The sequence below is a fragment of the Opisthorchis viverrini genome (assembly GCF_000715545.1).
Source record: "Opisthorchis viverrini unplaced genomic scaffold opera_v5_6, whole genome shotgun sequence".
Classification (NCBI taxonomy): domain Eukaryota; kingdom Metazoa; phylum Platyhelminthes; class Trematoda; order Opisthorchiida; family Opisthorchiidae; genus Opisthorchis; species Opisthorchis viverrini.
The window spans coordinates 1951008-1965173 of record NW_008751662.1 but is presented as its reverse complement, the minus strand read 5'-3'; the positions used below and the strand labels follow the sequence as shown (position 1 = coordinate 1965173).

Sequence of the window (14166 nt, the reverse complement as noted above, 5' to 3'; positions counted from 1 at the left end):
TTACATCGCCACTGTTGAAATTACTTCACGGACCAGTTCGTCAGTCTAGGCTGGCTTCCTAATGCTTATCATCATCAAATCCGTAACGAACTGAGGGCCATTCGTCCATGGGATACACTAGGTCTGTAGCTTATTGTGGTTGCCAAATTCTGACCACTTCATATACCCAGTGACTTAAGCATGGGACCACGGCATCCAACCAGAATAGTGCTGTTCTGGCTACGGACGTGCATTGCCAACATCCAGTACAAACAGGTCCTCCTTGGGGGATTCTGGGCGAGATGGCCTGAGTGGTTAGATCGCGAATTTACTGACCGGAAGGTCCGTGGTTCGAATCCGACTTCCGCCTCTTGACTTCCCCTGTCTAGGCTTGGGTAACCTGGCAGTATCCCAACCCTCGTGCTTCCTTCGGGTGGCATGGCGGTTAGGCACCGGAAGGGTGCTACAGCTGAACGCTTTTTTTGGAGGGGGGATCCTCAGTTCACGATGCAACCAGGCGAAAATGATCATAAAAACTAGTCGTAAGAAAACTATTAGACCAATGCACCCAGCCTAATGAATGTGCGTCAAGCTGAAATGCACCGTCGCTATCACAATAAGTGGGCAGCCAATATCCTCGTTTTATAAGAGCCAGAGGCTGGGCTTCTACTGGGATAGGAAAGTAGACCGAAATTGAATGAAAAAGAGTCCATATCTTAGCAGCGGGGTATACGAAAGTTCACGGTGCGTTTCCAGAGAAGGTGAGAAAACTGGAGATTAATTAAGTAACGGCATATACCCATTAATCACAATCATTTAGTGGTGCGCGGTATTCATCTATCGAGTCTGGCCTTTCAGAGAACAAATGAGTCGACAGATGCTAAGACTTAGCTCTAGACTCTCCACCCAATTTACCGGCCGAGAAAAGTCAGAGGTTCCGTCCAACTCCACGGCAAAACTCCACATGAAGTAGCCCTGAAACACCATAGGCACCATTACTGGGCGAAGTATTTTTCATTAAAATACCAAACGCCTCCGGATTTGCACTCGAATTTGACGGATGGTTAGATTCCCAGCTCAGCTTCTCTTTCGCTCGACACACCAAACGTTTGAGCGTCTGTAGGTTAGGTTCTTCGAATTTCCCAGCTCAGCTTCTCTTCCGCTCGACACACCAAACGTTTGAGCGTCTGCATATACCTTGATTCGGTACCCGCGGCAGTAATCTAGCCAGCAACTACCAAGTTTACGGTAATTTTACCTGTAATTCAGGTATAACAGATGACTCAATATGCTTTTCATGGTCGTCTTTACCTTTAACGAGTTTCGTAATCTTCCTTGAATGTAATCATCACCGGAGACGGGTTTTCCGATCTCCACTGAGGTGTATTCACCGTCATTGTTGTACCAAATCGTAGTAAATTGCACAGAACGAACGGAGGTTTACACCGGTCACCTTGTTTGGGAAAACGTTCAACGGATTTTGAGCGAGGTTGTCTCACAGTATGTGGTCTGTAACTCACTGGATTTCTGTCATTACTAGAATGGTCGGTCGTCCGCGGAAAAACTAATAGTTACTTTTAGCGAATATACACTCATTTGCAAACTAATTTGGCTTTTCCAGATACTCACCTGGAACCTAGCTGAATCTCTCGTTTGTGATGTTTTCAGGCAACTGAATGAGCTGCACCAGACCGCCCCATGTTTTAGTCGCTACGACGGGCTGTCGACGGATTTTCAGCTACAAAGATATAATAGTTACTTTGTCAGCGGAACAACATGCGCAAACTCCAGTCGTAGTCTCTTCCGTCCCCTAGGCATTCTGCAGAATCTTTACTCACTAAATTTCAAACCTAGTCAGTGACGGAAACGCGTAACTGCGCACACGTCCATATATCAGCTTCTGCCGCAGGTTTGTATCTGCGTAACGCCTTGTTCAGTCCCAGAAGAACAACATCCGCAATGACAATCCAACTTGAACTGGCCTTATTGAAATCACTAAGGAGAAAAAGAACGTTCTACGACAAGCATGCTTCATACGAAAGATTACCGTGAATTATAGCTCACTTTTGTCCGTTGCAGTGAACGCAACACTCGTAGTATGATAACAGTTTGCCTGCCTATAAGATTTGAGGCCAAAACTGGACTACTTTGAGCAGGCTGCTCACGGTTCTTCGATGCATTCACTCGCGCCCCGTAACTCGAGCACAGAACTACCATGAAGCCTGAGCAGGTGCTTATTTGAACTCATCCGGAATGGTTCCTCTTCGTTGGATCAGTGTGGTAGTTGATCGGGAAATAACATTCGACCTGGCTACTGGTATTACAGTTGTGGCGTGAGCAGGTGATTTTATTTTGAGATGATAGAAGCAGCAAACTATATCGAAACGTCCGTGGCGTATTCTTACTATGACTGTCGGACTAGTCAGTTTCACAAAGCAGGTTCCGAAAAGCTGGCGTTTTGTTCTAACAGCGTCCGTTCACCTACATTTTACGAACATGGCGCCATGTATTCGACCAAGATGATCTGACCCATTTAGGACTGTCATGGGATCAGGAGAAAGTGCATACCGTTGGCCCAATTGCAATGGAGTTATCCTGATGTGAAATGACTGACTGGAATACCAAACTCAAGCTTCTCAGTATGACCGGATAGCGTGGGGAACGTTCCAAACGACCCTGGTATATTTTGAGTTCAACTCAACAATCGGATACAAGGCGCTCTGTTAGCTTTTTTTAAAGATAAATTCGTGCCACACGAACAAGTAATCTCTGCGATTCCCCCAACAAAACCTTCCAAGCTAAGTGGACGTAAGGATTTTATGCATTAGAAGATGCCGCTTATGATCCAGTGGCCTTTACGTCGGAGGGTAGCGGCTTCAGTCAGTGAATAAGTCCCAGCCAACTTGAAAAAGACAAGTTTGGTATCCAACGATTATACTTGACTATCATTCCTAAGAAGTTAGTCTACAAAGGGAAATAACACAACTACCAGTTCATTGGTGCGATGCACAATTATTTATATCAAACAGCCGGGATGTCTGTATCGCAGATCGATGGGACCGACCGTTTGCAAAACATGAAGTGCCAGATGTATACAGTTGGATTCGGAAAAGGTAGGAAAACTAAAATTTGTACAGTGAGGAGTTCTCTAATATACAGTAATCTCTGTAAACTGTCTGGCGCGATGGAACAAATATCACGGAGCTTGGAGCATGATCCACAAGGGGTTGATCATCGACTTGCATCTTGATTTTTGGATGCGGTATTCTTTGTTGCTTGTTCGAACTGTAGCTCTTCATCGATGCGCTCCTTCGCCCGGAAAACCTGTAGACGTTGGAAAAAGTGCGGATACATGTATACGTCAGACATTTCTGGGCGGTTTTTCGCAACAGTTCTAATAATCACGGCCTGTTACGGCGCGCGAGCTACGAAGTTTGCCCAAAAATTGAGTAACCGCACATGGTTTATGTATTCGCTACCGGATGCCATCTACTTTCTTCACAAACGGGAGAATTACCTAGGTGTTCTTTTCCGTTTCTAATTGGTTACGGTGCAATCTACAACTGACAGAACAGAATGGGTAGTTTCAAGTACTTAGTCAGGCGATTAAAGTTCTACGCCCCATTTGGTGAATTACGACACCAAAACTCGTCAAGTCAAGATTGCACCAAAGTTCAGTGCATACAACACGTAGGCGTTATCGTCAGCGCGAAGGACAACTGTTAGGGATTGATAGTATTGCGAGGGGATGTAATTTCCAAGTGAGAATTCGTCCTGTAAGTGGAGTTAATCTATGCTGAAAAGTGTAGAGTCACTGTACAACGAATCATAACGTGGTTTCTATAACTGAAGGATGAGTGGCGCTATATACTGTCTAAGTGCAATTTAACCACATTGCTGAACAGCCGCTCATGACCGAAACGGTAAGTGTTCAGAACATTAGCCGGAAGAACAGGGTTCGAAACTCCCCTGAGATTCGTCAGATGCTTACTGCCGGTGATCTCAAATTGGGATGAAACAGATGTATTGCTTCGCGGATTTTCAGCATAAATTGACAAAATCTCAACTGGTGAAGCCTAACAGCTTTAAAATGATAATAGCAACCGAACATCGGATCTGAAAACAATTATCTATTCTGTGTAGCAAATAACAGTTGGAACAATAGCAACACATTCGGTATTCAAGCAGGGGACATTTCCAGCCATTTACAGAGAGAATCACTATGCATACATCCTAGAGAGTTATTTGCGCGAATATGCGATCTGAAAACACAAAAGAAAAAGGAATGGAAACGGTATGATAGAATGACCACGTAACCGTTATTGTCGTCGATAACCGCGATAAAATCTAACCATGTAGACCAAGTGTTAGAATGACCGCTCTCTCGCACCATGAAGCCTTCATTGGATGCTTCTAGCGATTTACAACAATTTGCGTACAAACCGCCTGGTTTCACCACAGATGCACTAGCCCGTTCCCATCACAATTATGAAGAATTCAGAACAATGCTTCGGGGTGTGCTTTATGGACTTTAACGGTGCCTTCGACTCGGTCGACGGAAAACTGTTGCCGCGTAAATTTCCAGGATGAACATCGAAAAGCGTATTCTGTCCCTCGCACAGCTATTTTACTGACCGAATCGTTCAGCTGTAGCAACCTTCCGAAGGAAGCACGAGGGCTGGGATACTGCCAGGTTGCCCAAGCCTAGACAGGGGAAGTCGAGAGGTAGAGGTGGGGTTCGAACCACGGACCTTCTGATCAGCAAATTCGCGCTCCTACCACTGACCGAAAACAGTACGTTCAGATTTGTGGAAGGTTGCCGAAGTCTCAAGGCATCAAATACGGTATATGTTTGGGAGCTGTTTTCACTTTGTACACAGGCGTTGAAACTTGGTGGACAGCATACTATGAAAGAATATGCGGACGGTATTAGTGTTGCTGGACATGATCTGCACCAGCGTACATCTACTGGTTGAAACAGGGCGATACACCGCATGTCAATGAACCCAAAATATCGCGGCTCAGCTACACCTAACAAATGCACTGAGACTCAAGAATGTCTTCAAGCTATTGCCTACTAATTCAAGCTGATTGCCTAAAACGTTTTAATGTTATGATCTATAGCTTGACTTAATTTGACTCCCCCTAAAATTCGGGAGTTATTCCATACGACAACCTTTTCCCCAGATATTGTCAGTTCCAGTGTACACTTGAAACTATGTTTCATGTCATCTTTTATAGTTTCTATAAAGTTTTTACCTGATTGCTGAAAAGTAGGCACGCCACCATCAAACAGTGCATTCGGGTTTAATAAGTTCAACCGACTCAGTTTATCAGCTATAAACCGTGTACCATAGGTAATTGGTTCCAGCCGCCAGGAAGTGGGAGAGCGTGGGACATACATCTAATCACTGGAGGCGATTGGATGTTTGGTTAGTTCGGGAACTGGGAACTACGCATTGAAGGTGACAGCTTTGATGAACGAACGCCACTGACTGTGCGATGGGGCCGCCTCTCCCAGCGTCATTACCCATTGGTGAGTTGAATCCAAGGGTCCCCATCAAGGGAGGCAAGAGTTGTCAGTCAGACTAAGTTTATTGATCAATGTTTTCATACTTCGTTGCCAAGTCATACACTGTCCACCTTTCGGTTGCTTCCACTCAGCACACATATCCTAATCTGCGTAACATATGAGGCGTGAGTAATTCACATACCACGGGAGAGTTCCTTCTTCCCGGGACAATCTGGCGTACCTCAACATTATTAATTCGATGTTTTCACCAAACCCGACCAACTGCTTCGGAGACACCGGTGGTCAGACACTGACATCTTTCGTATGTCCAGATGCCATGTGTCTGGTCCATAAGACTGCCGCAGTGTAAATTCTGCCTTTGACAGACAAACTGACGTCACGTCGGCGCCATAGGTATCGTAAGTTGGTAAAAGCTGCCCTGACTTTGCCGATCCGAGAAGTAATCTCATCTTCAGCCAGTCCACCGGAAGTTATACACAGGTAGACAAATTTATCTACCACGACGATTGGCTCATCTGCAAGCATGAGGTTTGGCTTTGGTACCATCCAGTCTTGTAGCAGTACTTTGCACTTCGCAGGTATGAAGTGCATACCAAACCGTGCGATAGAGTTAATTAGGTTATTTAAAATGCTTTGCATTTTGGATGGATCTGAACCAATGAGAAGAATATCGTCTGCATACTCAATGTCTGTGGGCCAAAATCCCGGGGGCATTTCGACTCCCGAGGTTTCAGAGGCAGGCAGAGAAATTACAAGCAGCACGTCGACAACAAAGTTGAAGGAGAGAAGTGAGAGACGGCATCCCTGTCTTACAACACTGGACGTGGTGAACTCAGGCAAAAGCTTGGCGTATAGTCGTAAGCACCCAGAGAATTTTGCATATAGAGCCCTCATAAGGAATGTAGCTTTGGAAGAGGCACTTTTGATCACCAGTTACTGCAAAAGTATCTGATGATCGACATATTCAAAAGGAGTAGCGGTGTTCAAAAACTTGTTTCGAGTTAAAAATATAGTGGATGCGTCCTACATCAGGGCGAAACCCAGTCTGATTTACACGAATATGTCTCTCTCTATTACCGACTAACCAGAGCAACGTAATGTCAGAGGTTACCTCAGATGAGACGGATACCGTACTGATACCACGGTGATTTTCTAATGACGTTCTTGACCCTTTTTAATGACTGAGATGACCGTCCAGGAGATCCATCCGGATGGCATCCCGTTTTTCCCAAATCTTCTGCAGTACGTTTGCGAGACTGTTCACCAGGACTTCACCACCTCCTTTGGAAAGTGCAGGGTACAGACCCGCGCCAGGCACCTTGTCATGCTTGAGGATTGATATCTCACGTTGGATTTCGGTTGCTGACGGCGGCCTGGTTTTGACGTTTCGTTCAGGCGCGTTGGATGCTTTCAAGGGTTGTGTTGAAGGAGACCAGCTAAACTGTCCTTAGCCCATCTCTCAAGACGACGAAAAGGAAAGGGTGAGTTACCGTACCGCCTCTTAGCACACTGTTCCACTGATACCTGCCTTCTTTTGACAGGTTGATCAAATCAGCTGAAATAGGGAGTGGCTGTTGCCTGCAGCGAAAGCCGTCATCTTCTGGGCCTTGAAAATGCACCGGTGTTCTCTGTTATTCTTCAAGCTCCTAATTATGCGATGTTTGAGCGATCTGCAAGCGCTATTACAGTCGCTCGTTGCTGGTATGGCTTTCCTGACAGCAATAAGATCTGCTAATCTCGATGATATCCTAGGTTTATTTAGTCGAGTCGGATGCCTTTCTAGCTTTCTAGCCAGATCAGCTCGACAAGCTTCAGGTACCGAAATTTGTCGTGGTCGATGAATGGAACTATTCTGCCTTCGCAAACGTAACGCTGATGGAAAGCGATGCGGGCTCGAGGCAAGCTGCTTACCCTATAGGGAACGGCAACCTGTAATTCATGGTCTCGAAAGGTAAATGATAGCCACATGGACCACCTGAGTCCACGAGTGTCTCGAATTCGGTGGTCTGTAACTTGACGTGAGCGTTTGTGTTGGAAGTTCGTAACAGCCGGGAAAAGACGATTATTCGCACACAACTGAAGCTGTTGCTCCGCACTATCGGTACTCTGAACATGAACTCCAAATCTTCCTGGCTTAGTCGACCAACTTGAGCATTCACATTACCGGAATCCAGTCCAGTAATAGGCTTTCAGCCTTCCCGCCCGCCCAAGCCGAAGAAGGGGGTTTGGTTGAAGTGCGCCACCTTAAGCCTTTGGTCCTCAAAACAGTGGATGTCGGGTTTTGTTCGGGGACCCTGCCCCCAGCCTTTGAATCAAAAGTCTAGACTGCGGGGTAGCGGTATCCTCGGGGAACTCTCTCTGGAGTCGATGACTCAATAGTCTGATCAACTTGACTGCAGGGGGCCAGCTTGGCCAGAGGACGCAGGGAGTAAGATATTACTACCTCACTCCTAGTGCAGCTGGCATAGCAGGTGCCTTTTGACCAAAACCGGACTCGGTGGTTTCAAAAGCATTTCGATCATGTTGAATAGTACGCTGGCGGTTACGGTCAGCAGATGGGAGATCGGAGTGTGCGGTTTTTCCGGTCGACCTTATCAAACCCGTCCTTCCTGAGGATAGGTAGCAATGCTCCTCCCATGAATATGAATATGCTGGTCGTCTGTACGAATCGCCTTACTCCCTTCACACTCCCATCGCAGAGAACAGTACTTTATCTCCATAGCCCCCCGATTCGTCAGTGCGAAGACTTGCTATTCTTCATCCGGCTGCTACCATTTGGCCTTTCTGGAATGGTTGAATCTTTAAAATCTGAGTTCCAGGCAGCAAAGCCAGCAGGATTATTGCAGCACAGAAGTCTGACTGCCGCGACAAAGTCGGGTTTACTCAGCCTGAGGTAGCTGTCTCTCTAGTTTCCTGGCAGATGCCTCAATTAGGAGACACAAGAGCACATGTATAATCTTCTTAAGACAATACCAGATGACGTTTCATCCGTCACTAGTTGCTTTTTAATTTCCTGTGTGCATGTTGCTTAAATGCAGGTAAATCTTCGTGTCCCGGATGAAACCTCCGTGTCTGAAAATTCTGGTGAAATAAATAAATAAAACACCGTTTTTATATTGTCCAGCCTCCTTTTGATTGGGTGATGCAAATATGTCTGGAGTGCTAAATTTTTACCGTTATCGCCGACTGTTGTAGTCGTCTAACTCTTCAACCGCTAAGTTTGCTGTTTGTTTGTCAATTGCTACCTTGCAACAATTGAAAAGCGTTTATTGTACGATACGGTATGAGTATCTGGTACTCGGAATAATGCGTAATTATAACAACAGAGCTGTTAAGGCGACAGAAATCCAGGTCGTATAAGCATTAAAGAAAAATGCTAACGAAGCCAATGCCTAGAAATAACCCACCTTGGACTGTAAATATAAAGAACCTCCTTTCTCTTTTGCATTCACAGAGAACAGATGGTCATAGTTTTTACGAAGAGCCTCGGCGTCATGGATGTCCCTAACATTGAGGATTTGTTTGGCCTCATCGAGGGACATACCGGTGATCTGGTCAAATGTCCTCTGATTTGAAGTATCACCAGAAGCTGACTGACTTCGACGAGCATTAGCAGCCTGTTGGCTGGCTGCATATTCTTCTTTCAGGGCATGAGTGAAAGCTCGACCAAGAACACGGGCACCTGATATAATCAATTGAGCAATATACTTCGCCTGCAAAAATAAATATAAAATGGAGGTATGTGTGAAACGCAAACAGGTGTTGTTCCTGTGTAGTCTGGATTTCAACCACCTCATCCACGGTTCAAGCTATCAGAAATGTACATCATATAAATATCAGTGGATCCGAGTTTGCGGATTTTGGGTAGGGGTTGAGACTCCGAGCTGCGGACTACTGGGAGGTAACGCCATTCATCCTTGAGCCGAGTGATAAATAACACGCACACAGTGTTCATTGATTCCAAGGACGACGTCTCTGAAGGCTAAAAGTTATCATCTTGCAATGGAAAAGGTTAACCTGTGTTGTAGATTAGATATTCTCCATAAGGAACGCTGATGCGAAGCTAGCTTAAAGAGAGAGACGTGAGGTGACTGAGGTGCAGTTGCTAATGTGGATATTTGCGGCCAGTGATGGCGATGCTACTCGCCTTCCAGGATGGGGACCGCGCGATCCCCACTGTGCCTGGTTGAAGACGCTACAAGATATGGCTTCCAACCGATGTCAGTGACGTTCTTGTTACCAGTTTCTATCCAGATCGCCTGAGTGAATGTCTGGAGGTATAGACACCTCGGAATGATTGTAGTAAGACAGCACTAAGTCCCTTACCCGTCCACCTTTACTCTTTTCTTTACAATAAGGCATTCAAATAAGTCATGGTTGTACGGCAGGGAAGCATCAATGTTGAACACTGATGTCATGCTATCGATGATGATGATGCGGCCAGATGGCATGCTGTTTGGTTATTTGCCTTGCGCATAACATCCGGGTGCCAGTCATTTTTTTATTCGTGCAGACTATCTACATGCGTCTATTCAGAGTCTCTGTTGACAACTATTATTGTGTATAATTTTACGTTACTAGGTAAGATACTGTCTTTAACACCCCTGGTTTTGCCGTCAATGTATTGCATGTGGGACGAAGTAGTCATTGAGCCGTGCACGGCGCTAAGCGGAGGACGAGCTGAAAACGTTGAGCTACTGCTTAGGCATACGGATTACAACACCATTTGCGGCTTCTCAATAAATGGTGGTTATGACACCTTAAAGTCAGTGCCCATGACACAGCGTTTGGTTGAAGGGAGCTGCGTATATGCTATTTACATCAAGATGGAGGTATATCGGAACCAGCAGCAGTGGGTTAGCTTTGGTAACTGTTTAAGATTAATATGCGGTTCCCGCGACCGACCAGTACCTCGGTCGGTCAATTGGCCATGCTTATTAGGACGTCACTCGTGGTTCGTTTGAAATCACCGCGTGGGAGTAGTCATAATCATTTGTCATGTACCCACTTGCAAAGCAAATCGGTGTATAACTCCATTTACGTAGAAAATGGTGTTCATGTAAGAAATAAGACTGAAGGATTATGCCCATCAGATAAACCCCAAGCAGGGCGAAGTCAGTCACGGACTGCCAGTGGATTTTCAGCAGCCTTCCTGAAATACTTTTATCAAACAAGAAACTAGTAGTGATAGTTGGGAGGCCGGACAGTTCCAGCCGGCAAACTCAGTGGATTTTAGCAGCCTGCCTGAAAGAATACTATTAAAAAAGAAACTAGTAGTGATAGTTGGGAGGCCGGACAGTTCCAGCCGGCAAACTCGCTGCGTAGCCCGTTGGATTTTTTAACATGTATCATTGAGTCAAAATACCCATACTCATCGTTGATGGCAGCACTAGTAAGGAACACTGGTGCTTCACTGAGTGAGGGTATATATCGGGGAGAAGAAAAATGAGACGAGGGGTACTGGGGCCAACTTTAAAAAAACAACTGAGGTGAATACATCTTAAAGATCCATTCATTATCATCTTCAGGAGTAAACCGCATACACGTTCTAGTAGTTTGAACCAATGGAATGGAGCCAAAATGATAATGAGGGATAGCAACATCGGTGTTAACTACAATAATTAACCGCAATACAATCATGAAGTTCGTCTGACTATATTTACAGCCTTAGAGTGAAACGAGGACATAAAGAGTGGTGAGTAGGTAAACCATGCTTTTCATACATCATTAACGGGCAACTGTCACTCTGAATTTCCAGCTGATGTACTACCTTTATTAGATGATTAAAGCATATATCACGACCTTCTATTTAGTCTCCCTATCGGGTCATTTATGGGTTCCTCAGTTATCCCTCAAGGCGGTTGGCTTATTTCTCCGGCGGTGTCTCAGGTACTTAAACAGCACATTTGTGTTTTTCCCGCAATGTCCAGTATCGTGGATTGTTTTTGTATGTTCCATTGGCGAATTTCCGAATTAAAGCGAATTTTACGAAATGCCAGCTTGACTTTGTGCCACCTGTTACCTACCGAAAAAATATTTCAGGCCTCTCTTCTAGATGATGCCGAATCATTTAGGTAGTTTTTGGTCCATCCGACTGCGCGATGCTTCTTTTGGGGAGATCTCCTGGATGGAGTTCCAACGCGTCGGGTCTATTGGACATTTTGCAGCGGTGCTAATCAGAGCGCTTGGACTCAACATGTCGATGCACCCACCAGATACCACTCAGGCCAACTAGTATTCCTCCTGGATTTGGTCATCGCCAACGAAAGACACTTCATCGATTGGGTGCTAATTAACAGTCCACTGGGACATAGCGACCAGTGTGCTAACCTTTGATTTCACCTGCTATTGGGCCGGAAATCCAGAACCTCAAAAATGAATTCAAAACCTCTGCCGTGCAGACTACTCAGGAATGCGTACTTTTCTTGATCAAATTAAACTGAGACTAGCTTCAGTAGAAAAGCTACACAGGACCATTGCCCGAAAAGCTCAAGAGACTGACGCGATGTTCATTCCGAAAAATCCAGCACGCAGTCGGATGAACCGCAGGCTAAAAGGATTAAGCGTCTTCTGGAAGAGAGATCCAAACTATCTTTCAAAAGACTACGGGAGACAAATGAGATGGCGTTTCTTAGAATATGGAACCACTGTAAATCTGAAATCCACCAATGGAACATAGCGAAACAATCCACGACACTGGACCTCATCCTGAAAAACAAAAATGTGCTGTTTAAGTACATGAGGCATCGCCACAGAAACAAGCCAATCACGTTCTTCTTGAAGGACAGGAACGGGGAACCCATTTATGGTATCTGAAGTCTGCAGAGAACAATACGCAGACTCGTAGTCTGCTCGTGACTTCGCCACACTCAATATGGCCAAAGCGTAACCACTAACGTCCTCTAACCAACTTGGTCTTCACGGAGGAGTACATTCGACAACTCGTGCAAAAAACAAACCCGTTCTGCGTGTTGGGGCCAGACAAGGTCCATCCGAGGATCCTGAAGTAAACATCGTTCATGCTGGCGAAGCATTTCTAACTGATGTTTCATCAGTAGCTCGACGAAAACAACCTTTACTCTGCTTGGAAGAAAGCGATTGTCACGCCAATCTATAGCTGTAGCTCGGCAGCTACAGGCCAATTAGCCTGACTAGCGTACCATGCAAGGTGATGGAACGCATTCTGAAGCGGGCCATCCCAGATCACTTTACTACCAACAACCTGATATCCCCAGTTCAACATGGGATCCCCTCAAGCCGTTCTCGTCCGACAAACATGCTCGTACTTATGGGCAGCTTAACCCAAGCTACCCACAAGGGACTCATATCGGCTGCCATATTTTTTGACTTTTAGACCGAGTCGCATACGTCTCGCTGCTCCACAAGAAAGAAAAGAAAGAAAGAAAGCTTTCAGCTGTAGCACCCTATCAGTGCCTAGCTGCCATGCCACCCGAAGGAAGCACGAGGGCTGGGATACTGCCAGGTGGCCCAAGCCTAGACAGGGGAAGTCGAGAGGCGGAGGTCGGATTCGAACCACAGACCTTCCGGTCAGTAAATTGGCGCTCTTACCACTTGGGCCGTCTCGCCCCGGTGCCGGTGTCGACCGGGGTTCCTCAAGGCTCTGTTTTTGGACCACTTCTGTTTCTGACCTAGGTCAACGACCTTCCAGGCGTTATTTCACGTTCATGTCTACTTCTTGCAGACGACGTGAAATCCTGGAGTTCAAATGCCAGTGCCCTTCAATTGGGTGTAGACGCTGCAAACAGTGGCCGTTGGACAGGCACCTTCCTCTGAATGAAAAAGTGTCCTTCGGAGGAGACTCAGCGAACCCCTTTGTTGCGCTTGGTGAGAATGGACCAGAAAACATCACAAGGATAAATGTTAAAAGGGATTTGGGTATCTGACTCTCTTCAAACATGTCTTTCTCACTGAACCATGAGAAATCGGCTCAAAAGGCATTCTCCGTTCTATGGATGATTCTGGGCACTTGCATGGACTTCCGAATACTCCATGGGGTTTACGTCAGACCGTTTCTTGACTACGCCAACCAAGTTGTCTACTCAGGACGCAACCCTCATTGAGTGTGTCCAACGAGTTGCTACGAAAATGGCTGCCCGCATTAAACCCGTGGACTATGAAATGCGTCTCGCTGTGCTTGCTCGCGCTGGCAAGATTGCTGCTCCGCGTTGAGCACTTAAAGAGCAGTGCTGTACCCTTTTTGTGCTTGTGCCTTTCAGACAGCAGCCACTGAACGACAAGAACAAAACAGTCCACTGAAACTTAGGCGGTAGCCTCGATCCTCAATTCGCGAATCCCTGAACATCACGCCAGTCTCATTAATTTTCATGACCATGTATGGTCCTGTATAACTGAAGCTGGTCCGTTTACCTTGATCAAGGAGGCTACTCATTTACGGGAAGAACTTTCGAATCCACGTCAGGATCTGGATTTCTGGCCCAGCAGCAGCTGAAGCCAAACGTCAGGACACAATGGTCACCATGACCCAGTGGAGCTTCAATTAACACTTGGTCAACGGAGTAACTTCCGTTGGTGATAACTAAACCCAACAAGGATCGAGGTTGGCCTGGTGCTGGTGGGTGCGACGGTATCTTGAGTCCAAGCGTTCTGTTGAACGACTTCGGTCAGCGCCGATG

At 46.0% G+C, this 14166-nt stretch overlaps 2 protein-coding genes across 2 annotated transcripts; one reads left to right on the top strand and one right to left on the bottom strand.

The window, feature by feature from the left end:
* Positions 1-180: 180 nt before the first annotated feature.
* Positions 181-4449, top strand: T265_00625 (hypothetical protein; the record flags this gene model as incomplete). Its single annotated transcript, XM_009164453.1, has 3 exons — positions 181-328; positions 369-521; positions 4397-4449. The coding sequence occupies 3 exons, from the start codon at positions 181-183 to the stop codon at positions 4447-4449; spliced, it is 354 nt and encodes a 117-aa protein (XP_009162717.1).
* Positions 4450-6686: 2237 nt separating this feature from the next.
* Positions 6687-12709, bottom strand: T265_00624 (hypothetical protein; the record flags this gene model as incomplete). Its single annotated transcript, XM_009164452.1, has 5 exons — positions 6687-6885; positions 7424-7518; positions 8920-9225; positions 12424-12629; positions 12673-12709. 5 exons carry the CDS (start codon positions 12707-12709, stop codon positions 6687-6689), a joined length of 843 nt encoding a protein of 280 aa, XP_009162716.1.
* Positions 12710-14166: the final 1457 nt, after the last annotated feature.